The sequence below is a fragment of the Meriones unguiculatus genome, chromosome 17, assembly GCF_030254825.1.
Source record: "Meriones unguiculatus strain TT.TT164.6M chromosome 17, Bangor_MerUng_6.1, whole genome shotgun sequence".
Classification (NCBI taxonomy): domain Eukaryota; kingdom Metazoa; phylum Chordata; class Mammalia; order Rodentia; family Muridae; genus Meriones; species Meriones unguiculatus.
In genome coordinates, this window is record NC_083364.1 from 61303664 (window position 1) to 61330371 (window position 26708).

General features: G+C 36.7%; 1 protein-coding gene across 1 annotated transcript; it reads right to left on the reverse strand.

Moving 5' to 3' along the window:
* Positions 1–265: 265 nt before the first annotated feature.
* On the reverse strand, positions 266–25262 carry Arl6 (ADP ribosylation factor like GTPase 6). Its single transcript, XM_021660551.2, has 8 exons — positions 24848–25262; positions 18435–18584; positions 14477–14538; positions 14047–14115; positions 13217–13311; positions 10998–11127; positions 7025–7080; positions 266–768 (listed from the first exon to the last, which is right to left on the reverse strand). The coding sequence occupies exons 2-8, from the start codon at positions 18555–18557 to the stop codon at positions 743–745; spliced, it is 561 nt and encodes a 186-aa protein (XP_021516226.1). The 5' UTR covers positions 18558–18584; positions 24848–25262; the 3' UTR covers positions 266–742.
* Between the last annotated feature and the right edge of the window lie 1446 nt (positions 25263–26708).

Sequence of the window (26708 nt, forward strand, 5' to 3'; positions counted from 1 at the left end):
TCAGTGAAGGCAAGGAATACTTTACATATATGAATGACCCAAAACATGGGCTAACCAGATACCCAAACCTTTATAGTTGTGAAGTGACATACACATATGCAGGTTTACAGGACCAGGTCTGAGCAGAAAGTATGGAAATATTCAATAAGCACCAAGAAAATAAATTCAGTTCAGTCAGTTGACTCAGATAATGCTTGACAGTAAAACACCAAACACCACACCAATATGTTATTCTTTTCAGCACAAACAAAAGTACTCTAGTTGATATATTTCAATTTTTATTGATTAGTGACACTAAAAAAATTACATATATACTAATTATCTGTGATCCCTTATAAATCTTTAAAGCTGTTTCACTAACACAATTCACGCTTCAAAATCATATAATAAACTTTCAGAAGACAATTAAAAAGAAAAATACATAAAAGATATCATAAATCATGATAAGATATTGAGATGGCTTATAACTGGTATTTACACATTCTAATTACAACAGCGTGTAGATGTTCACAAGAAGCTGGTAATTAAGGAGTTTTGAGGAAATATTAGATTTCATAGCTAATGGCCAGATTAACAATGTCTCAAGCCCTTAAAAAGTTCTTCCAGAGTCCACAAAAGCAAGCAGAATATTGCAAAATATCCTTGGTTGCATAAATCTTTTAAAATAAAATTAAGATTATCCAGTATGCTTTATATAGACTCCTTTAATTGAAATTCGTGGAGGTTTCTGGAGACTATCTTTTCACGTCTTCACAGCTTGGATCTGATCTGATAATAAATAAGACAAAACCACTGTCAGCCTCACAAGGGAAATAGTAGTAACCCTATTCTCTAAATTAACTCAAGGCAAATCCATATAACACAGAAGGCCCTATGCATACATCTGTTTTCTTAAGGTACAATTAATAATGCTATAATAATTTTTGTGTAAGTTCTAAGTAGGTAAAGAATTAACTAGTTTTACAGGCTTATTAACAATCCCTTTGGTCATTGCTTCTTTTTGGAAGCAATTCCTTACACGGAAATCTTTTCTAGATAATTACTTATAACCCACTACACACACACACACACACACACACACACACACACACACACACAGTAACTCAGACTTCAGTTCTTACACTCCCCATCCAGCTACACTTTTGCACCCTTTATGCTGCCAATACTTGTACCTCAGTTAATGCCGTCATTATCTCTATGGTTATGTCAATGTCACTCAGTGCTCAGACAGGTGGTATGCATGCTTTCTTCTTCTAAATTTTGTTTTCCCTAGAGGTAACAATCACAACCCAAGCCCATCTGTTTACTACTTCTGCTACTACTACTTGTTCTCCTCCTTCCTCCTCCTCAAGCACATTTAACACTAACTCAATCCAAATACTCTCACACATGAAGCACATTATATAGTCCATCATTTTCCCCTTCCTCTTAAAAATCATTAATGTGTATGGGTGTTTCGCCTACATGTATGTCTGTGTGCCATATGCACGCCTAGTACTCACAGAAGCTAGTAAAGGGCGTTAGATACCTTGAAACTGTAGTTATGGATGGTTGAGCCCCCAGTGTGGGTTCTGAGAATTTAATTCAGGTCCTCTGCAAGAGCAGCCTTAACCACTGAGCCATCCCTCTAGCCCTTGTTTTTACCCTCTCGAAGCGCTTTTCTAAACATCATGAGGACTCTTCAACCTAGACAGCCCTTCTGTTTCCTCTTATTATTAGTTGAGGATTTGCATTAACAGCCCATAGATTTGTTCCTCCATTCCTGAGCTGGTTTTCCTAGTTTCTGAGCCATTTAGCTATCCTTCTTCTTTTCTCTTTCCATTCTTATTTTGTGACTGTAAGATGCATGTGCACATTTTCATGTGTTTGTGAGTGCATTTGTGTGCTGGTCCATGTGTGGAGATCAGAGGACAACCCTTACTGTTGGCCCTCATCTTCTATCTTAAGGCAGGGTCTCTGCTGTTGTCAGGCTTGCTGACCCAAAAAACTTGTGTGGACTCTCCTATCTCAACCTCTTGTCATAGGTATACTGGGCTTACAGATGTTACTGGCTTTAATAAGTATCAGGGATTTAAACTTGGGCCTTATGTCTACACAATGAGCACTTTACCAGTTCATTGGGGAGATAGGCCCCTTGATCTTGGGTTCTTCTTCTACTGTCACACTACTTATTTCCTGAGAAGGTGATTTTAGTGTACTTTCCATGATCTTTTCTAGGAACTGACCAGTGCCATGTACGATCAATACTATCTTAAGTAGCTGCCGTTAGGAAGTTTGATATCTAACAATATCTTTCCTTATATGGAAACTATTTCCACCTCAGGAAGATTGCAAAAGCTTCCATGGTCTTCAGGGCTGAATCTTCCTAAAGATGGAATATTCTCTTCCCTTGCATTAAGTTCTCAAGGTTCAGTTCTGGCAAATCCTCTTTGATGACACTACTTCCTATTTGCTTGGTTTTTTCTAAACTGCCTCTTGTTTGGGTATTGGATCTTTTCAATACCTCTTTGGTTTTGGTTTTCGTGTTTTGAGACAGGAGTTCTCTGTGTAGCCCTGGCTGTCCTAGAACTCTCTGCACACCAGGCTGACCTCAGACTTGGCCACCTGTCTGTTTCCCAAGTGCTAGGATTAATGGTATGGACCACAATCTCCTGGCAGGGCTGCCTTTTGTTCTCTTGCAAATTTTTTGTCTTGTTTTATTTTGGGTTAGGTCTCACTAAGTAGTTAGGCTGGCCCTGGGACTCTTGATCCTCCTGCCTCAGCATTTTGAGTACCAGGTTGCTTGAATGCACCATCATGCCTGGCTTCCAACTTTGTTCCTTATCCCTTTGTCCTGCTCCCTAGAAAACGGGCACTATTTTTCTTTTGTCGAATTTCCATCATTATTATATTCTTATTTTCAAATAACTGACTTATTTGTTGCTGAAATTTTTTTCAGTAAGTAATATCTTGGTCATATTCACAAAAAATGACATTTTTAAATGATAAACTTTAATACTTTTTAAAACATTTTCTTATATAAATCCTCTCCCTACTCTTCTTCTCTTCCAAGTTTTCATTTGTGTATTTCATATTTTTATGCTTAGATATCTGGTGATCCTTTTGCTATCTGCTTATATGAGTGAATACAACTAAAACTCAGACTAAACATCAGAAATGTGTATGCAGTTTGTCAAAAATGGTCATCATTCTACTGTGTCTGGTTAAGACATTTCCTTGGAAGTCACCAAATGATAACTTTAGTTAGTGACTTTTTTCTTGGAAGAGTCTGTTTTCAGAGATGACTCTTGTTATTATCTGCCACCTTCACCAGCGCCACCTCCTCCTCCTTTTGTTTTTTATTTTGTGGTTGGTGATAGTATTTTAGTATTTTGTTTTTGAAGCAGGGTTTCTCTAGGTAGCCTTGTCTGTCCTGGAACTTGCTCTGTAGACCAAGCTGGCTGGAACTCAGAGACTAGCCCAGCTCTGCCTCTGAGTGCAGAGATTAAAGGCGTGTGCTCTGATATCTGACTACTTCTTGATGCGATTCCTCAGAGACAGCATTATCTTCCACCTCCTTTTTAGTCTGAGTCCTCAGAAGACCCTCCCTATCTCTGCCAACTTCTACTGTTTCCTGGTGGGGTGGAAGACAGAAGAGAATCACAGTATTCCATATGAAAACGTGCAGCTCCCCCATGCTTTCAGTGTACTATTACCACACACAGGTGTGTGTGTGTTTTCCTGTCCAGAGACAGTATTTGAACATTTGCAAATGATAATCCCTAACTTTTTTTTTTTTTTTTGGATGGGGAGTCATGTTTTCTCTTTTTAGCTTCGGGTCCATCTTTTATTTTATTTTTTTCATTGTGTATTTTTTTTTTCAATTACCAGCATATTTTGAGCCTTTGAGAAGATCTTCAAAGCCAGTTATGCTGTGTACTATCATTTCATACTGCCAGCTTAGGATTCAGCTTTTGGACACCTTTTAAGCCAATCAACATCCATCAGATACCCAAATGAGATTTTGCAAATGAGATTACCATGTTTCCCACATTCATTCCTTATGTACATGGAGTTAACATCTCTTTAAAACACTGCCTTCATTACTTTTAATACCTGAAATTAGAGTATGTGCTCAACCCTCTGTTTTTCATTAGAGTGCTCCTATGCACAGCATGTACAGATATAGGTACTCGAATCTAGAAGTGGGGTAGGGTGGTGGATTAGAAGTATAGTGCTTGTCTAGGACGTGTGTTTGCTTAACGCATGTCATGGCTGTCCTGGGGCCATTCTTGGTATTCGAAACAAACAAAATAAAACAAAACAAGATTAAAGTCTGAACTCTGGAGGCAGTGCTAATTTTTCACTTTGCCTATAATATGATAAAATAAGTTTCATTAGTTGGGAAAAACTTAAAAAGAAGTCACTTGAAAGCTGGGTAGGAAGAACATGCCTGTAGTCTCATTGTTGGGAAATTCATATGGTGAGTTCCAGGTTAGCCAGTGCTACATAAATAGTGATACCCTGCCTCAGAAAACAAACAAATGAACAAACACCACCACCACCAAAAAACCTACCCCTCCTCAAAAAAAAAAAAAAAAAAAAAAACCTCACTTGAAAGTTTCAGAACTAGAAATTCATGCTGATACTCAAGCATATAAAATTACTAAATCTTTCAAAAGAGAATATAATCATGTAACATTAATAGTTCATGAAAAGTCCAATACTAAACTTAAAGAAATAATATTAACTTGGGACAAAGTGAACCTTGTTTAACAGGCTAGGAGACGTCAGGATTCTGAAAGTGAGATGAATACAGCTCAAAGGTATTTTGCAGTTTTCTTTTCCTATGGGTCTTTCGCTAAGGAGTGGCATTAGAAGAAAAATAGCCTCTTTTATTTACTATTACTTGTTTTGAAGGATAGGTGTTTACTGCTTTCTATGGTCAAATGGATGACTGAAACAATAGAATCTATACTGTTTGCTATTCTATAACAAATACAATGAATGATCATCTAGTCGTAAACAAACTGACATAGCCTTTAATTTTTTTTAAAGCTCTGCAGCTTCTGCCTCTTTTAAATAGTGACTAGGTAAGAGAGCAAATCTGACATGCACTGAAGGTTTTCTATATACATGGTACTTTAACACATATGCACAATATTTTATGAAATTTAAGTTTTTCATATCACAGATGTCCTCAAAAGGTAAGAAAAGATGTTTTCTAGTAGAAAGAGAACTTAAAGGCAAATATGCTGCCTCAATGGCTCAACTCTTTCTGCAAACTGGGATGCTACTACTTACCTTGCAGAGACTGATGCAATAAAAGGACAGAAAAGCACTTCTAACAACATGCTGTTCTCACAAAGACTTGGGAGGTAAGATAGAAAAAGAAAGAAACACAACTGGTGCCAAGAGGTGAAAATTGGTACTGTAATATTGGATCATTACTGCCACCTAGTGGCTATTGCTAAAGACAAAAAATAAAAATACAAATAAGTTGGGGAAGGAGAAATGGAACCCAAAACTTAGATGCCACAGCATCCTCTTTTCAGTACTGTGCTTGAAATTAGTGCACACAGAGTGTTAGCAGGGCTTCTATTCCATGCTGCACCTTCATTGAGAATAATGGTCCGCAGTCATGAAGGAAGAAATCAGGGATGGAATATGCTTCTCTACAGGTTTATCCTGTAACCTGCCAGTTTTTTTGTTTTTTGTTTTTTTCCTGGAATTCCATCCCATAACCTTGAATACTTCTTAAAATAATTTGAAAATTGAAGTTGGTGGGTTCAAAGAAAAACTGCCTTTTCTAATTTTTATAAGCATTAGAGATGCTTGTTTTATTTACTTATAACATATGACTACAATGTTCCTTGCAATTTAATAGTAAATATTTTGACTGAATAAATACAAGCTAGAAAAGAAAGTCTGTACCAGTCAGTGGTGGCACACACTTTTAATCCTATCACTTAGAGGTAGAGGAAAATAGATCTCTGAGTTTGAGGCTAGCCTGGTATACAGAGTAAGTTTCAGGACAGCCGGGGCTACACAGAGAAACTTTGTCTTGAAAAAACAAGGAAACAAAGAGAAATGAAAATGAAAGTCTGTGAAATTCACTAGAAGACCAGATTTTACATCTTTCTGAACTGTGCTGTTAGCATTTGTATGTAGATTATTTTTCCATCCAATACAACAGGCTATAATTCTGCCGTGGTTTCCAAAACATGGAAGAAAACTGAAAATACTATTCTACACATATCTAATATTAAAAAGCTAGTGCATAAGGAAATAATAGCTATAAATAAAAATTGTGATTAGAATTTGTATCATTTTTACTCTTATTCAGAGTAGAAAGAGTCTCAGTAAGAATAATCAGTCATTCTGCTTAAATCGAACACTTAGCCATACTCTACAGAAAGGACATAGAGAACACACACTTATCTATCGCTGTGCAGGCCACAAGCTGTTCTTACACAGTAAACAATACAATCCTAGGGAAAAGAACATTTATCTTAATTTATTCTCTAATATCGTAGTGCTGTACTAATCTGTTATACTTATTTTAATGAAAAAAACTGAACTGAAAATAAACAAGATATTAACGGAATAATAGTATTTATAATACTAAGTGTCAAAACTTTTACATGTTATGTGTAAGTTATATATGAGGTGTTATATACCATAATTCATAAAAAATAGTTGTAATTTGGTCCTAATTATTAACAGTAAGGCCTAACATTTGTCCTAAACTTCAAATATGATTTTTAGCTACTAGATTTATTGAAAATCTGGTTCTATAATTTAAAATAATTTTCTAGACTGGCTATAATTATTGAATATAAACACTGAAACACTTAAAGTAAATCTGCTAGAAAAACATAATAAAATAAATGCAGCAAGGCATCAGATACTTACTGTACTGTTTTTTCTGACAGCAGAAATAAAAACAAGAAGGGGGCATTGATGTAACCAAATTAAAATATACAAATGAAATGAATGAATGAAAAAGAAGCAGGCTACAGATGTGCAGTATCTTGTGACATACCTTGAAGCCAGTCTACACCCTCTTGCAACCCTTCTCCTTTGATGGCATCACTAGCACTGAAATAAAATCCACAACAAAAATCCATTTATGGTATCATACAACTCTAGAAGTAAACAACATTTTTGCCATGTTGCAAAGAAATATACGCTAATAACACACATCTCTGCAAAACTGGTTAAGTATTGAAATAGAATACAAATAGAAAAATTAAAGTCTGAGGACTAGAGAAAAAGACACCGAGACTGATTTTGACTCTTTAGTGATATTAAGAACACATAAACATGTGGCTATTTTGCTACTGCAGAAAAGTTTTCTAGCTTTCATTATCCTACTTCACTCTGTGCCATACTCCAACTGCATTTACTTGTTAAAATATTTAACTTAGGTCACAATATAGCGACAGAATCAACTGACTTTGAAATATAACTTATTGTCTATACAGTAAAAACCCATAATTATAATGTGGGTTTTGTTGCTGTTGTTGCCTAAAACTTTCTATGCACTGACTGAACAGACTCCACCCTGCAAATACAGGAATTAGTTGTGAGCAACCGTGCCTAACTCATAAACTTCCATAAGCTATTAGAAGAAAACAAAACTCCCATCGATTGCTACTGTACTTTTATATTTATTACTGTGGGAATCTTTGGCATCTGCAGCTGAGGGAATATTACTGCTGATCTGACATGGTCATTGTAAGAATTACATATTTGAAGCATGCATGTAAAAGCAAACTGCATCCATTTTCTTCCATCCTTAAACTTAAACCTCTGATATGATATTTCATCTACAATTATGAGTATGGTATAACAAACTAAAATATTAAAAGTTCAAATATTCCTCTTGAAAAATCAAGACCAATATTACATGTTACTTATTTAAAAATTCATGATCTATACAGTAAAAACCCATAATTATAATGTGGGTTTTGTTGCTGTTGTTGCCTAAAACTTTCTATGCACTGACTGAACAGACTCCATAATATTAATATTAATAATAATATTAATATAATATTAATATAAAATTAAAATTTCTGAATAATTACATTATTTTATAGCATTTACTTAGTGAGCAAGCATCACCTAAAGCATAGTAAAGAACCTAAAGATTTAAACTGGTTCTAGTTAAAGAAAATTACTGCCAAGTTATTACTTGCTAAATTGAGATTACAGGTTAGTGAAGAATTATTTTCAAGTAGGAAGACAGAAGTGTAAGTAAACAAGTATTCAAAGCACACTTTTGATTACATATCATAATAGCAAGACATCAGTAATAGAAATACTTAGGTCAGAAAAGCCCAAGATACTGATTTTGGCACACGTAGTTCTAGACAGGTAATAGAGGACAGAGCTCCTTTTTAGCTGGTGGAGGTGATTCAAACCCTGCTATTTCTCTGAACAAGTTCCCTGTGTGCTGTGAGATAAACTGAGACTCAGACTGGAGCAACATCAAGCTCTCCACCAGGTGCCCCAGGGCTTTGAGTTTTCTGGCCCAGAGTAACTTGTCTGTGGCCACATCTTCCAATTTCTCCCTTGACTCCTTTGTTTTAGCCATGCTACTTGCTGTTCCGGGAACAGAACAGGCACACTCTCAGCCAGGAAGAGCCATTTTCTTCCAGCCCTCTGACTGGGTAGCTGTATCTCTAACCAGGCCTTTACATGAAATGCTCCCAGACTGAAATCAGGCCACAAAGACAATACATCCTCATGCTTTCTCTTACCCTAACAACATTTCTTCATCCAGTCATCTGATGTTTTATATAATTATTTCCTTATTGTGTGTTTATTCCACAATACACACAACCAAATAAACCCCAAAGAACTAAGTCAAAAATATGCCAACATGCTGGATAGTGGTGGCACATGCCTTTAATCCCAGCACTTGGGAAGCACTTGGGAAGCAGAGGCAGGTAGATCTTTGTGAGTTCAAGACCAGCCTGATCTACAGAGTGAGTTACAGGAGAGTCAAGGCTACACAGAGAAGCCCTGTCTTGAAAAACAAAAGAGAAAAAAAAAAGTAAAGAAAAGAAAAGAAAAATATGCCAACACAATGAGGCCCTAGGCTCTATTTTTAGTAACAATGGTCAAGAATAAAAACTCTGAATTCTTCTTTAATTTCACAGACTATACCAATATACTTGTATTTAAGGACTATCGCCCAAACATCTAAAGCTGGAGAGAAGGATAAACATATTTTTAATTTTGTACAGACTTTAAAAAAAAACAGAAAATTCAGAACAAGTCTTATACATGAAATGCTAATTTGAATTTTACAAGATGATGTCCAATTTGAATTAAGGAGAAGTAAAGTTATAGGTAGGCATTTTCTATGTCATATGGAAAACATAGAACCTGGGAATATAACATCTTTACATTGTCACGATTTCACCTTTCACACACAAAACATTTTGAGATCTCATAATTGAATAAATCTGTTTAAATACAACTGTTAATTAATTTAAATAGAAAAGGGATAATTCACTCATAACATTGACAAGTTTGAATATTCTGCTTTCCATCAAAGCATTAAAATATTCAGCAAAATACAAAAGTTATTATTTTTTTAACATACATTATGTTGCGAGAACAACAATTTGGAGTCCAATGATTTGTGATAGCAAAGGTTGTATCGCAGACTTTTTCTTTGCCTAAAATCACACTTTTCTATAATTATCAAATACCATTGGACCTCAGATTCAATATAGAGTAGCACCACCCTTCCCCCTACTGTTCAAAAGTAGGGAAGGCTTCACTCTTTCCTTCCTGGGCAGAGGGACATCTGGAACTCATGGAATCCCAGGTTTACTTACATGCTACTCTGTTCAGCACCAAGGCTAGCTCTCAGAGCTCTTTTCTTTTTAAAGGTATTTTTACTAATTCTTTTCAATTTTATACAATGTATTTTGATCATATTCATTCACACCTCCCTACCCATCAAACTTCATGGTCTCCCTCTCTTTTAAAACCCAGGGATTTCAGTTTGTGTTACCCCCAAATATTTCGGGGTGTGGGGCCTGCCCTAGTATGTGGTTGGCCTATCAGGTTACCCTCAAAGAAAATTGTCTCTTCCTTTCCCAGAAACTATCAAAATGCCAACAGCTCCTCAGCTAGCAGCAGAACTGTGTTCCCATTCCCCGCTCCATGCTGAGGCTCCTAGGCTCCACTTTGTTGATTTACATGCTATGTCACTTCTAGAGCCGGTACACTTCTCTGCTTTGTGTCTAACTCCCCCTTAGTTATTACTGCAACTCTTATAAAACATAGGAAATGCTATACAAGACATGTTAGGGCATGGGAGGGTAGGTGGGTAAGTAGCCAAAGAGGATCTCAATAAGGTAGTACGTAGGAGTTAATTAGGAAACTGTTTCCTAAACAAATAATGCAAAGACACTGTTTACTATTATGTCCATATTAAACCATTATCTCTACTTCTTCATTTGAACAAATACAGTATATATAATATGTAGCAATCACAAATATGGAGGGAAAATAAGACAGCAACCAAATCTTGGCAAAATCCTAACTCCCAGAAAGCTAACCATAAGTGTTAGGAAGACAAACCACCAAAAAATAAAAAGCAAAAAGCCACATGGTAATGGTGAAGTACACTAGCAACCCAGGAAAATTAATTTGGTGAATGATTCAGTGGCTTGGCTGATAGAAAAGCAAGTCACTGTGGTTGAAAACAGAAGAGTAAGAGGCTATTTTATTTATGGTTTTCACTATAAGAGGACATATACATATATATACTTTTTCAAGCACCAAAGTATTTGAAAAGTTAAAAGCAGTATTTTCATGAGTACTTGCAATTCTATGAAACAAATACTTAGTTTATATTCTACCATGTTTGGTTGTTTATAAAATGATGTAAAAAACAAAACAAAACAAAACAAAAAACACTACATCTACCTCTCACAGACTTTTCAGAAAGACAAAATAAGAAATACTTTTTTTTTTTTTTTTTTTTTTTTTACCAAATATGCCATGGCTTATCTTTGATGTTCTCTAAACACAGCAACTGAGACACCTTCACAGAAGTCACTGCATCTCTAAGATCCATTTTGTTTGCAAAGAACAAGATTGGAATTCGGCGGTGCTTAATATCTGAAAAAGAAGAGAACACCATCATGACACCCTGTGCTCTGGATCACTTTGCCCTAGCCCCCTAAAATTGACACACACATACATAAACACTTAAAGACGCACAGTTAAGCAGTCATCTAAGCCTGTGGGTCAGCATATCAGACATTGCACATCAAATATTTACACTAAAATCCATAACAGTAGCAAAATTAGTTATGAAGCAGCAACAAAATAATTTTATAGTTTGGGTCACCACAACTTGAGGAACTGTATTAAAAAGCTGCAGCTTTAGAAAGGTTCAGAACCAGTGATCTAAACAGAAAAAAACCTAAACTATTTGATAAGACAGACCATGTGCCCTCTGGCTAGAAGCTTTAAACCAAAGAGTAAGGTCAGGGATGGGAATTTAGCAGTCACAGAGAAGTATTTATGTAAAAAGGCAAGGATTTCTCTTGCTTTCAGTGTCAGCCCTATGCAGGGAGAAAAAGAAGCGCGTTCTGCTTTAATTTGAAGTCACAGACAGCACTATAAACAAGTGAGGTATTGCTTATAACAAGGTATTTTCCCCATTACAATTTTGGAAACATGCTTAAAGGTTTTGAGAGGTTTTTTTTTAACATGTATATATTTACTGTGTGTGCATGTATGTACATGCATGTGTGTACACATGTGCATATGTGTCTATGTACATGCATGTAGGTGTGCCATGGTGTGAATGTGGAGGTCACAGGACAAGTCATGGGAAGAAGTCCACTCTCTCCCTCTCCATCATGTGTGTCTTGGATTCAAACTTTAGATAGATGCCAAGTTTGGCAGCAAGTGCCCTTATGTAATGAGTGAAGCCAAGTCCCAATGTTTTAATGAGCTTAGAAGTTAGAAACCGTAACTGGTAGGTGGTCACAGAATCTCCTTGCTACCTGTCAAGTCCTGTCCAACTGCCCTCCACAGGAAAAGCAATGCACAGTAGCATCTTCACATCTTATAAAAACACCATGTATTTCCAGCCATAGTTATTATATCTAATTCTCTATAAAAATCAACTTGCCAATTTCATTGCACATATTTACCAATTTACTTCATTCCCTATCTTACCCTTGTGACCTAAGCAACACTTAAAAATAAATGACCACCCCTGCTCAAAGGAAGCCCATTGGCTGCTCAGTTTCTAAGTGAGTTCCCTAGTAAGGAGTACAGGGGCTGTCTTTGACATGAACTCTGTGGCTGGCTCTTTGATCACCAACCCCTGGGTGGTGCAGCCTTGTCAGGCCACAGAGGAAGATGATGATGCAGCCAACCTTTATGAGACCTGACAAGCTAGGGTCAGATAGGAGAGAAGGAGAACCTCCCCTATCAGTGGACTAGGGAAAGGACGTAGTGGGAGAAGGAGGAGGGAGAATGGGACTGGGAGGAGATGAGGGAGGGGGCTGCAGCGGTGATACAAAGTGAATTAATTGTAATAAATAAATATATAAATAAAATTAAATTAAAAAACACACTCAGGAAAAAAAAAATGAAATGACCAGGCATTCCTAACTGCCTGTATCTCTAATTCCAGGAGATAGGATGTATTCTTTGATCTCTGTTGGCTCTGCACATCTGTGGTACACATAAGTACACTCAGGCACACACATATACACTTAAAATACATGATTCAGTAATAAATAATAATTCCACAATCTAGTTCCTCTTCCCCCTACTTGAGTTTCCTCCTTTCTGTAAACATGGAAGGCCAAACAAGCAAAAGCTCGTCTGTCGCTGCTCCTTGGCTACCATGTGCTGTGAGAATAAGGCAACCAAAGCCTTATTGTGACTGATGTCCCAGTGTACAGAATGCCACCTCCTCCCTCATCCTCTCTGTCTGAAAAGCGTTTAAGGAAATAAATGCCAGTAGACAACAAACAAACAAACAACACTGAAAAAGCTTAGAAATTAAAAAATTAGACAAAGTTGTTACTAAATTTTGCATAACCAATAAGCTTAAAATTTACAAGTGTAAATAAAAAAGAATTTTATCTCATAAACATTTTTTTTCTTAGATGAAAGAACAAACTAACCATATAGATGGAATCCAAAGCACAGATATCACAGACAGAAGAAGTTACAAAGATACCTGGGTGATTTAGAAGGGTATCAAGTTCTTCTTTAGCCACAACCATTCTTAATTTATCACTACTGTCAATGACAAAAATAATGGCTTGTCCATCTCTGTGTAGTATAAGGAAACAGAATAATAAAATTTTAACACCACAGGCAATCTTACTTGGGTCCTAATAATTTGGCATTTGTTACATCTGAAGTTCTTACTAAAAATTATGTCCGTGTACTCAAAAAAATCTTGTTTGGAAATACTTGTAACACAAGTAACTGTTGTTAAAAAATCTTGTTAACTAAACATGATCAGTAATAATTCTGATCTACGATTTCCTTGAAGAAAGAATTTGAATAAAGAATAAGTTCTTTGCTAAGGGCAGCTGTGGTACCTCATTACACAGGTGTCTGCGTATAACATACGGTACAAACACTGGAGACAGAGAGACTGGTAAAACAAAACATCAGCTAAGGTGACTTCTACAGGCCTTTCTTCTCTCTCTCTCTCCTCTCTTTCTGAGATATGGTTCCATTATGTAATCCAGCCTGGCTTCAAAATCATTATATAGCTCAGGGTGGCCTTAAATTTTTTTGATCCTTATTTTTTAGCATTACAAGTACTAGGATTATAGGTATGTACCACTATGCCTAACTTGACGGCTAGTTCTTAAAGTGTAGCTATAACAACCATAGATGAAAACTGACATCAAAAACAGAAGAGAACAAGGGCAGTGTCATGAATATATGAAGTTACATTATTATAGCAAAAAACACATAATCACTTGGATTTCTAATCATTACTGTCATTAAGATTTATCCATGTGGTTAAGCAAGTTTTGCAAAAATACTTACTTATAATAGTGTTCCCAGAGATTCCTGTACCTTCCTTGACCTGACATGTCAAACACTGTAAAAGACAAACTATAAACAAAAGCAAAACATTATTTATATTTTAAGCAACTAAGTTAAACGGTTAACTTTTTAATATTTTAATTTGTTTTCTATCAGATAAATCATCATGCCTATAGGATAATAACTATGATTAATATTCAAGAAAAAGTTAAAAATAAATTTATTAATCTACATATGATTTTTCAATGAATAACATAAGAATGTTTCCTTTGCTAATGAGGTTTCAAGAGTTGGCCTAAACTTTAAGTGCTGAGAATAAGCTAAGGATATAGTACAAAAAGGCTGGAAGGCATGGAGATTTGAAATGACTAGTGATTTCCAGGTAAGTCTGGAAACACAGCTTCGTAGTCACAGAGAAAAGGTAGGTTACCTGGATGATTTGAATTTCTCTATGCTGAATCCTATGGTCGGAACTATATCTTGAGACTGAGCCTGTAAGAGAAAACATAAAAATTTAGACATTTGTAATTACAAAGATGGATGTTTCCTCAAGTCTCCACATTTCTCCATTTCTAAAATATGCTACCAAGGAGATAACATGATTAAATACTATAATTTTTGTAATAGGGTCACTGTGTATAAAATTATTTACAAATATATAAGGTTTAATTGCCAATTATGAATTGGTATAACCCATATGTTTAAATTCACATTTTGTTTTATTAAAAAAGGTAAGCAAGCTTTCATAAGTAGTTTAAAAGTCACTTTGAGTTGCTGCAGTGAGCTTTATAAACACTTAACACATACATACTGAATTTATGTGCACTTGGGACTGTCTTCACATCCACCTGGTCCCTGCTCTCAAGGAGGTCATCACATAACGTAAACAACAATCAACATGTGACAACATGGACGAAGGGTGCTCAGGAGTGACATCTGACACAGGAGTGAATGGTAGGAGTCAGTCAGAGCAACGATCCTAGGGCAGGAGGGAACTTGCCACTCAGGAAAAAGAAAAGGCACATGTGTTTAAAGGCCAGTGCTAAGTAAAGGAGTGAGACAGTGCTGAAGAAAGACTCTGATGGCTCCGGTAGGGGAAAACTGAAAGGTCGAAGAGAACAGCAGGACATACTTTGACAGATTTCATAGACATTTGAAAATGTCATTTGAAATGTACTGACAACTGAACTCATTTAAGCAAAACTATATCCGTTACTCTTGACTCCTCCCGTTGTTACTTGCCATGGGCGAAACCATTCATTCCCTAGGACATACTGGCTCTGTGACACTACCTTAAAACAGACCTTTGTGGATTAGGCGAGGGGCACAGGGGGAGAAGAGGGAGGAAGGGTAGGATTGAGAGGAGGCGAGGGAGGGGGCCACAGCCAGGATAAAAACTGAATAAATTGTAATAAATGGCAATAATAAAAAAGAAAAACAAAAAAACCTGACCTTTCCATTTGTCGCTTTGAATTACAATAGCCTCCTAATTACTCTAATTAGCTATGCCACCTGGTACAAGTTAGTTAAGCCAAGGTTTGCTTAAATGTCAACTATATTATCGTGCTCATAAATTTATTATGAGAATTAAATGAGCTAATAGGTACAAAATACTTACCATGTTGTCTATAAACATTCCACAAATGTGTGCTATTATAATTATACTCTCATTTTGGCTAGTCTTATACCTATGTTTTCCCATATTGCCTTAAGAATAACTTAAGAATAAATTAAAAAAAAAAAAACTTGTTACTTTCATGTGAAAGTAAGAATAAAAGATGGGAAAATTTTGCCTCGCATTACCATGTTCACTTGGGTGCTTTTCTTTTGTAAAATTTAAATCTGGATGGAAGAGAGGCTGAAAGTGAACTGGCGCATTGGAACCGTAACAGTGATGTGTTCCGACCAGGCCTTTCCCAGAGCAGCTCTTGCTTCCCTCTCCCAAGTCTGTTTACTCAGCTTTTCCTTCTACCCAGTCTTTGGGCTGCATTAACATTTTCCCCAAAGTATCCCCCTTGCTTGCTGGAAAAATAAATTATTTTGTGGCACTTAAGATCTTGCCTCATTACTCTGAGGCTCCTTGAACAAGCTTTGGAATAAAGTATTTACTTTTTTGTTTTTCCCACAATCCTACCATTTTCATTTAATTCTTTTGCATCATATAATAAAGGTTAAAAAGTTTAAAAATACCACAGCAAATATACACCAAATAACAATAGTCTCTTCACTGACTTATAATTAGAACACCTAAGTTGACTCTACATAGTTACCTAGGTTATCCACAAACTCCCTTTTAAAATTTAGCTTAAAGGGATAAAACCCCAACCTTTTCTTCTCTAAAGTTCTAATGGAAATAATCAACAAAAGAAGCTCCAAAAGTTGACCAGGATAGCACAGATTCATATGGAACTCATTTTCCACTGAAGTGATTCAGAGTACAGGCTAGGCACAGCACATACTCAGGAGACAGGTACAGTGGATGTCCCGGAGCCCCTGGGCCAGCCACCCCAGCAAAATCTGTGAGCTTCAGATCCAGGAAGGGATCATGCATGTCTGAAAATGTAGAATGGAAAGAAACTGAGCAGAAACCTGAAATCAACCTTCTGTCTTTCTGCTATACACGCAGCGGGCACACTCTTATTCCCATCTTCCAAACAAAGAGTCACGTCTAATATTAATTTCCCTCTGTTTTATCCAGGAACAAATGTATCCAGGACTGCACTGAATGGCAACAAGAAAGGAAAGAATGTAGACTGTACCATCTAAGTCCAGCAGTGATTAGACAATTATCAATAGGACCGGAACAGAATTTTTAAGAGAAGTTTTAGTTTCATCAAGTTTGCTAAAAATTATATCCACCATGTAGGCAAAAAAATCCCCTGGTCAAAGATGATGATGATGAAGATGATGACAATGATGATGAAGATGACGGTAATCAGACACCTATCTATTCATCTATTATCCAAAATATATTTAAGTGCCAATCCTTATTCTAGGTATTTGTTATTCAATGCCTGACAAGTCAAGGAGTGAGGAGAAATTTAATACATAAGGTATCAAATGAATTGCACAGATTACTTTGGAGTTTTTCAAGTTCATGCTTTTTTCCCTTACCCTGACCCAAATAAGGGTCTCACCATGTAGTCTTACCTGACCTGGAACACTCTATGTAGACCAGACTGGCCTCAAACTCATAGACAGTGATTTGCCTGACTCCTGAGTGCTAGGAGTAAAGGCATATACCAGCATGCATGAGCCAAAACTACATTATTCCTTACAAAGAGTGATTGGGTGAAAAATACCTTCACAACTGAGGATATTCATCATTTCAAATACAGCATTAGAATAATTTATCTTAAAAATAAGTTTGAGTATAAAATCTATTTATCCCAAAATCAATTTTATCTACACAAACAAGAGACAACTTTCCTACAAAATAAGACATGGAACAGTCTTAATAATCTTTTCCTAAGAGAACACTGATCCTATGATTAATACTTTATTAACTAAAAACAGTGCCCAAACTGTAGATGAAAGCTCACAAGTGATGTTCAGTTCAAAATAAGAAGAAAGAAAATGTAAAAGCTACACCTGAGTAACAAAAGTACGGAGCCTCTAAGCCTTCCAATTCAAGTAACACCTCCTCGCTATTAGTATAGTTTAAAAAGGTAGGGGTGTGGGAGCTAAGCAAATTGCACTCAGGATCTTCAGGTCAATTTTCTGAGCCAGGACAGTTGCTTACTGCTTAAGGTTCAAGAAATCATATTAGGAATTATATATAACAAAGCCTATATACACTGCATGTGCTAGACTTCTTTATATTCAGTAAATACATATATATATATTCATATATATATATATACATATATATGCTGTTCAAAATTGCCATCTATCACTAATATGCACACCACTGTCTAATTATCCATAGAACTTAGAAAACTTATATATCTTTCCTTTTGTTTTGTTCTTCCAATGAAGAAGAAATTTAAACAAATTTAAACAAAGTCAGTGCAACCGTAAGTAAACTTAGCCAATTCTTGAAGCTCTTTAGGGGCATATAAAGGAAGCAAGAGAGGGTATTCCAGCTTAATGATCAAGATTTACCTGCACACTGAATAAACAGGCTGCACATGCAGCAAGCAACAGGTCACTGATATCCCTTTACCAACAGTCAGAGCAACAGGACTTCATATGAACACAGAAGTAACAACTTCAAAGGAATGTTGCATAAAACTTTCCCTAGGGGACTGGGAGGGAATGAGGGATGGGGACACGGCTGGGATACAGAGTTAATAAAATGTAACTGATAAAAAATAAAATAAAATAAAAAAAAGAAAAAAAAACTTTCCCTAGTATTAGAAAATGTCAAGAATTACAGAAATACTTACATTTGAAGGTTTCAGTTTGTTAATGATGGTTGTTTTCCCACTATTATCTAGCCCGAGGCACAAAACATGAACCTCCTTCTTCCTCAGGCCAAGTAAACCTGAGAGTCTGTCCAGCAATCCCATAATGTGACTTAAATATTTACAAAGCAACTGTAAGGAAAGAGAAACAATTATTTCAAAGGTATCTTACATATGGAATATATTGGTATGCACATGAAAAATGTAAAGATAATGGCAGCACACAAAACTGCCTGTGTGGCTTTATTTTAGTAAACAGTGTAAGCCGATTATCAGAAAGAAGCCTTAACTGACATGCAGGCTGGCAGCATATAAGCCTTGGCAACAGGAATAATATTCCTGAAACAACCAAATTTATAATATTCAAGAAGTAACTCTTGTTAGCTTCATGTGGAGTTTGCCAATTGTAGCTTTCAAAGTTATTTATGAATATTTATTTATAAATATGGAACACTGTAGGCAAGGAGACTCAGCTACAGTCTGATGCTAACACTCAAAAGCAGAAGACAAAACAAAAACAAAAACAAAGAAAAAAACCCAAGATTTAGGTTTATCATTTTAACTAATATATATATATATATATATATATATGAAACAAGGCCATGTTTTTATTTTGAAATAATATGTAATTATAAAAACCTCACTGTTTTTGTTTTCTGCAGAGTTGCTTCCAGTTTGGTTGGGTTTTCTATTCACAGACAATATCGTGGTTTCACCCAATTCTTATATCTCTCTTAATTCACCACTAATTCTTTGAAAATAATGGATACGCTCCATAATTTTAGTCAATCTTACTAAGGTCAATGTTTTCTTAATTAGCAAATCTACAATATCCCACCAGTATGTAAAAGAGCTTTAATTATGATGCCATTATAGAAAAAAATGCAAACTTTAAACACATATGTATGCATGCACATGCACAAACATGTACACAGAGGCATGCATATATACATATGTTATAAATACACAAATGTACACGCACACACGTGTGCACATGCACACTCACCCACACATACACACAAACACACATATATATTTGTTAATTTGTTCCTTAAGTGTTTAAGGGGAAAAATCTGTCTTAATCAGCTTTCTCTTCCAGTAACAAATGCTAAGATAAAGCAGGTCACAATTTTAGAAGCTACAGTCCAGGACAGATTCCTCATTATTGGAGACTAAGTTCTTAAGACAGAGAACTTTGGGTGGGGGTTATTATTAGTGTTAGCTGTAGGATACCTCCCCTCCAGTTGTTGGCTGAGGAGGGGACGGTTGGAGAGACCACCCCAAACAATATACAAGCTAGTGCCATTCCTCTTAGTAGGCCATGGGAACTTAAAGTTAAGACACTATCGCTGAAGACATCATACTCTTTGGTCACATACTATGGGGAAATCCAGCTGGTACTGACTCAGAAGCGTCTTCCCTGGTATCTAGCCTTCCTAGTACAGGAAAGTTCTATGCAGACACTAGGAGCCAAAAGTCATTACAAGTCTACCTCACCCTGAGAGCTATCATAATGACCTAGCTGACAGGCTATGCCCATGGATGCAAGATTGACATGAAGGTTATGGGGATAACCAGCTGCTTTGTGGTAGGATTTAAAGCCTACTTTTCAGGAAGAAACTAATGTGTGGTACAGCAAATCTGACCAAGAACCCACAAACAGGGAAGTCGTAGGGAAGAAACTACTGTTATTACCATACTACATGGACACAGTAATAAACTGCTCTCTACACTTTGGTTTAATGCAGTTCTCAACCTTCATCAGAGAAGCTTCTTTTTCCAGTGGATGGCTGTCGATATAAAGATTCCCAACAAGTACAGAGAATAAGTTAACTGCAAAGGGCGCAATTCTAATAGGAACACCTATCTATATCACACCCCTCTTCTCAAGGCTTAGGAACCATTCTGGAAAAGGAGGCAGAAAGACTGTAAAATCAAGGTCGGGAGCAGGTGTGCTGCCAAGCAGAACTTCTGGACATGACGGGGCCAGTGTACTCATGAACTCTTGACAGCCTTGGTTGCCCACACAAAAACTGCACAAACCAGCCAACATTCCAGCATGGATTAGGGAAGGGCTCATGAGGCCACTCCTCTGTCTGAGAAGCTGTTGGCTGCTAGGAAAGTCAATTTCCCAGGGATGTGGTCATTGGCTGGTTACCCATGTGGATGGCTCTACCCCCATGAGCATAAGGGTAGTAATAACTGGACTCACTGGGTTATTTTAAAAGAAAGAAGAATACATGAAGGTGGGAGGGGTCATAAGAGGGGGGCTCCAGGAAAAATTGGTGTTGGGGAATAGGGGGTGGATATGATCAAAATGCACTATAAACAAGTATGAAATTCTTAAAGACTAAATTAATATTAATATTATATTGAAAAATCCAAACTACACACTTCACATCTCCAAATAAAGCTTTTTAAGGGGCTTTTCCTTAGTTTCATCAAATCCTAAATATTACTTTATGATACAAAATAATACTCTTTTTACTAACCACCCAGTACTACTGGCACTGTCAGGATATACCTGTCTACTAAATATTTCCCTTTATTTTCTGAAAACTAATTTCCAAAGTTCTTGAAACATTAATTCACTTCATTGATTCTCAGGTTCATTTAAGGTCATATGAACCTGTTATGTTATAATTCCTTTTATATGTTTTATTCTATACTATCCCAAGCAAGGGTATTGGGGTAAGGCTATCAATGGGAAGTTTCTAAGTCAAATGCATAAGAAAAGTGGCTGTACAGTTGACATTTTGCTTAGTGCCTTTGGGAGACCTCTATCAGTAAAATGTACAAAATCGAATTTCAATGATATGCCTACAAGGAGTAGTGTATCCTTCCTGAGAGAGTCCTACAAGAAAGCTCTCCTTCTTATCCTAAAGATGGGTTTAACCTTAGGTACTTTCCTTTGAGCTAGTTCAAAATCTTTTCATATCAGAGATTCAAAGCCCATTTCAGAACATTTCTTTGAATCCCAGATTAAGAGTTGGCATTTGATGAATCTATTTTAAATTTATCTTGTGATATGAAACATTTCATATTCATCATTTTAGTTTGAATTTGCCAGTAAGTCCTATACTATGCTAAGCATGTTAACATAATGCTTATATATTTTTTCATTTTCCATATAATCTTTAATATATTTTCAAAGCTATGACGTCTTTTTCTGGGCAAGTACTACAAAACATTGTTAAAAAGTTCTACCATCGGGTATTCAATTTTCAAGGCTCTTTGTGACTTTTTATTATTTTTTTTCAAATACCTATGATTTCCTACTGAAATATTTTAGAGCATAAAATTTTAAAGAGTCGTCAGCTTTTCCATTTTTTTTCTCACTTAGAAAGTGAAAAATCCTATCACAGCAGTGTTTAAATTTGCACTTATTCCATCACTAGTAAAACTGAATATTATTGCAGAGCTTGCTTTTTATTAGTATTTCTTTTATATGCTTTCTTTTATATTCTGCCATATTCTGGTAGTTACTCCTTTGTTTAATGTATGTAGGAACCCTTTCCATATACATGAACTGAAAACCATTTTAGTCAATTAAAAATTGACTTCATTATTGTTGTTTTGTAGTACAGAACTTTTATCTGAAGATATTGATGGTTTTCTTCAATTTTAGGTCTAGAAATATTTCCTTTTCTTCAGTATTTTAAACATATTAACTAATATTTTGTTTCCTGTATTGACAGTTTACTTTTCAGAATTTAAATTCTAATCTGCCTGAAATTTATCTGGGTGTGAGAACTGATTCAGATATCTGACTGTCCTTCTTTCCTCCTTCCTCCACCTTTCTGTCTTATAACACAGCTAGTAACTTTTTTCCAGTTTCATTTTTCTTATTATCTCTTAATTTCTCAATCTCCCTTTTAAATTCTTATCCATCGGTAGGTTCTCAACATTCAAAGCTGTATTCTCTGGAAAAGAATTCTTAAGAATTACTTTTAAAAGAATCTCAAGGTGTCTTAAGTTTGAGATATTTTAGACACTATAAACCACTCTTTAACATGCTCACACAGGCTGTAAAGCTCCAAGAAAAAGTCCTATTTTAGGTGAATACTTGTCCATGAGAACCCTTGTTTTGGGTTTTTTTGTTTGTTTGTTTGTTTGTTTGTTTTGGAAACTATTTCAACTTTATATAAGCTGGGAAACCTGATCTATTCTTCTATTGGTCTGCTTATGACATAATCTTTCAATTCACATACCCCTATATTTTGTCATGCAAAACAGTAAGTTTCCTTTCATTAATGTCTCTTATTCAGAATATGAAAGATTTAATAGTTTCTTCAGCTTTGAAGGGAAATTGTGCCCTGAAAATTTTGTGCTTTGGAGGGATAGATATTCTGCTGATTTTATTTTCTTCTTTTATTTCCTTACTTTGTTTAAGTTTGTAGAAAGCAAGATCTTGGGCACCAAAGGCTTCTCCAAAGGCTAAGTAAAACTAACTTGAGGTAAGTCCATAAAATGCTCTTTAAGAAGAAACATCCCACCCCCTGAGATTGAGGAAGACTAGCTAATCAGTAAGAGAGAAGATCAGAATAAATTGAAATAACAATCTGCAGCACTGAGAGTGAACTAAAGATTTGCAGTTGAATAATAAACAGTCAAAACACTTATCACAAAGCATTCTCATCCATTTTTGTCCAATTTTGTTCAGAATTTCTTCAAAATTCTGGTTTAAAGTTTTTAACAAGAAAAACTCATTGTAATGAACTCACAAATTAAAACATTACACAATTAGATTAAGATAGCCACTCAAGCAAAAGCTTGCCCAAACATCTGAGTTAACATCAAAAATTAGGACTTTTCTTAAGCATTTCTTAAGGTTTTGTATTTTCAATTATATTTCTATGCAATTAATGCCCACAGCAAAGGAAAAAATTATGATATGGTTAAAACTAGAAAAACAATTAGCTTTATACTATCTTTCACTACTCATGTCTATTTAAATTTTCTAAAGATCTTAGGGACTGGTTATGTAGCAAAATGATAATGTGCTTGCCTACAATGTGCAAGGTCCTAAGTATGATCTCAAGCACTGAAAAAAAGGGAAAGAAAAATAAATAAAAATATACTGGAAATAGCACAGCCACTAAAAGAGCTTGATTCTTTTCCAGAGGATCAGTTTGGTTCCCAACACCCACTAACTGAAGCTGTCGAGCACCTGTAACTCCAATTCTTCTGATGTAGCAAAATTCACTACATGAACAAATACACACAGAGAGACAGTGAGACAGACAGACAGACAGAGACCGAGACAGAGAGAACTTAAATCTCTAGACTTACTATCATCTTTTTTTAAAGGTATAAAGTTGATATTGAGTTGAGACTAGACTACCTTTAATGGACAGAAAGAACAGCATATTGGCTAGATTGGGAACAAAGCTGAAAAGGACTTACTGTATGTATGGTGTAACACTGGCAGAACTGGTAACTAAAGTAAACTTGCTAAGATGAAACAATCCCTGTACCTGAACTAAGAACACGTGGGTTTGAACACTGGCCGTGTACTACTCCTGCGTGTTAAGCAAGCCTCTTTGTCCTATACCGTTGAAGGCTCATGCATAGGTTTCAAGGTTGTCCAGTCTGGCTGATATTTCAGTTTCTCATCTCTTTCGTTCCCTTTATATGTACATCAGCCAAATTCTCCTAGCTGCTTTCTGAGAATTAGCTTCCCAGAGGATTACTGGTTGCCAGGAAAGCACTGAAGAATTATCACGTTATCCACATGTAACAGCTTAGAGGTAAGCTGCAGAGAGAGACAAGATTAGACAGAGAAAACTACAGAAGTGCTTTCTGTAAACTTTAAACATGTTAGCAGTCTAGACTGTTGCACATTCCTACTACCCCAATTAAGCAATCTATGCAGTTAAAAACTGTTGATGATTAACTTTCAACTGAATAAATCATACATCGTATAAAAAGGCCCATCTTGGGCAGCGTTTAAGTCAACCAGGCAAGCAAGCAAGCAAACTGCATTCGCCAAAAGCAGTTCATTTCACTTTCGAGGCTCCTAAGAATTCATCACATACACTCAATTCTCCCTTCCCATCTCTCACGGATTAGAGACAGTAACTAGTCTGGATTAAAACAAAACAACAAACAAACAAGCAAAACATGGGCAATACAATAGCTTAGAGCAGTTCTATATCGGACAGGGAGAAGGTGTCCTCTGGCTGCCGGAACGAAGTGGCTGCGAACAGGTAGCGGAACTTTTTGAAGCAGTGGATCCTGGCACCGGATCTACGGCGCCACAACCACAGCAGAACGGTAGTGTACACTTAACAAGGGTGAAACTGATGACGTGTAAAATCATACCCAACAGAGCTAAAAGATAACACAGAGGTGGAGATGAAGTGAGACAAAGAGCGGGATGCGGGTGGAGATACCTGGTCTTTGAGGCCAATCCGAAGCCCAAGGGGCTGACAAGGACAGCAATGGACGTACTCGTATACCCGTTTCCGTGGGCTCTTCCCCGGGAGCCTCAGCCTCCCTCTCTAGGCCTCGTAGGAAGGATCCCTTGTCCCAAGCACAGCCTCTTCAGTAAGTTGGGGGAAGCGGCGGCTTCGGCCGCGGAGCATCAGTGGCTGAGCGGACGCCAAGGCGCTCCGCGTTCCCTTGGCAACAGAAGCTTCTTCCGGTCCCAACGCCACGCCTCCTCGAGCGTTGTAGCGTGTCGGCTCTCGCCTTCTTCTGCGGCTGAAGGGCTCTGGGTAAAAATGACCTGGTTCCGGCAGAGGACCTCTGTGTTAGAGTGAGCACAGAGGACACGGGGAGCCGCCAGCGTGCTGGGAACCGGGTGGCAGTGTCTTCGCGGCTGCGGGACGTGGTGGGAGGCGGAGGCCCGCGCACAGCCTGCCGGGTAGCACGCTGGCGGCCTTGGCTGCGCGCGCACCTTTGGGAGCTGGGCTCTAGGCTGAGGAGAGGATCTGCTAGGACATCATCCCCTCCCGTCACACAGACCCTGCCCTGGGCTCGGCTGGGACTAAGCGGGTCCTGCAGAAGTATAGCTGTTAGCATAGGCAACAGAGGGAAGCTGGTGTGAAAACCATAGTTTTAGAAAAGGTTAGAGACAGTATTTGGCAAAGTGGGGTCCTGTCCCAGGTGCTTTGCTGTCTCTTGTCCTGAAGAGATTACCACTAGGCATGGGTTTATGATTACAGTCCTTAGGATCAGAGAGCCTGGCGGCCAGGAGAGGCTTTTGATAGTCAACAGTTGGTTACCTTCCTAAATTCACTTGGAATTTGTAGCAATAGAAATAAATTGTAATGATTGAAATATTTTAGATAGACACTTTCCCTCACAGTTCTATTGTTCTCCAGTGGGCAGGCTACAAATGCAACAAATTTAAAGATCTGCGGATTTTTTTTTTTTTTTTTTTTTTTTTTTTTTGGTCAGTTCTTCACGGTAGCCGTTTCTACAATCCTACTTCTCAAACGGATGGATGAGTTTCATGACAAACTTGTATTTAAAAAATTTCACTTCTTTGTTTCTCTTGTTGGCATAAGTGTGGTTACTTAAAAAAAAATTTTTTTTTTTTTTTTTTTTACTAGGCAGTGTATTTAACAACCATACTTGTTTTTTGGTCCATTAATGAATTTGGCCTATTAACTGCACTAGGTAGGGGGAAAGAAACTGAAAGGAATCCATCAAAGAGATTGCGGTAAAGACACTTGTACATGTGTCACTATGGAGTTCCTAAGTGTTCCTAATGTGGAATGAGCTGTAGTTCTGGACTCCTGACTCTTGAAAGGCAAAAAAAAAACAAACAAACAAAAAAAAAAAAAAAAGGAAGGTGAATGAACAAAACTAACCAACTGTATATCCACAATTATTGACAGAAATATATAATATACCCAGTGGTCTTAAAAAATGACCTTTCTGTCATCTTCAAAAAGGTATTTTATCTAGTGGTGGACTAAAGAAAAATATATATACCTGACTAATAGCAAGTGCTCAATAAATACATTTCCTTTATTTTTTTGGTTTTGTTTTGTTTTTAAACAAAGAAAATCAGCTCAGTTCCTGATGTGGTTGTCCTTTAACTTCTGGCTCCGTGTGTATTTGCAGGGAGCTATTAACCACTTCTCTGTGATCCTGAACTTTGTGACTCACTTTGACAAAACGTGGATGCTTATTTGCTTATATAATATTTTCTTTCTATATTCTAGATATAGAATAGAGCTTATGTCTCAGATTTTTTCTTTTTCTCCCCTTTAGGTAGAGTTCATCAGTTTTTCTTGGTACAGA

Excerpts from the sequence above, each read along its gene's own strand:
- Arl6 (XM_021660551.2), bottom strand. The coding sequence starts at position 18,557 with ATGGGATTGCTGGACAGACTCTCAGGTTTACTTGGCCTGAGGAAGAAG. Across the intron at positions 14,116-14,476 it reads GAGAAATTCAAATCATCCAG|TTTGTCTTTTACAGTGTTTG; the intron begins GTAACCTACCTT and ends TTTTGTTTATAG. Across the intron at positions 13,312-14,046 it reads CTCTGGGAACACTATTATAA|AGATGGACAAGCCATTATTT; the intron begins GTAAGTATTTTT and ends TATACTACACAG.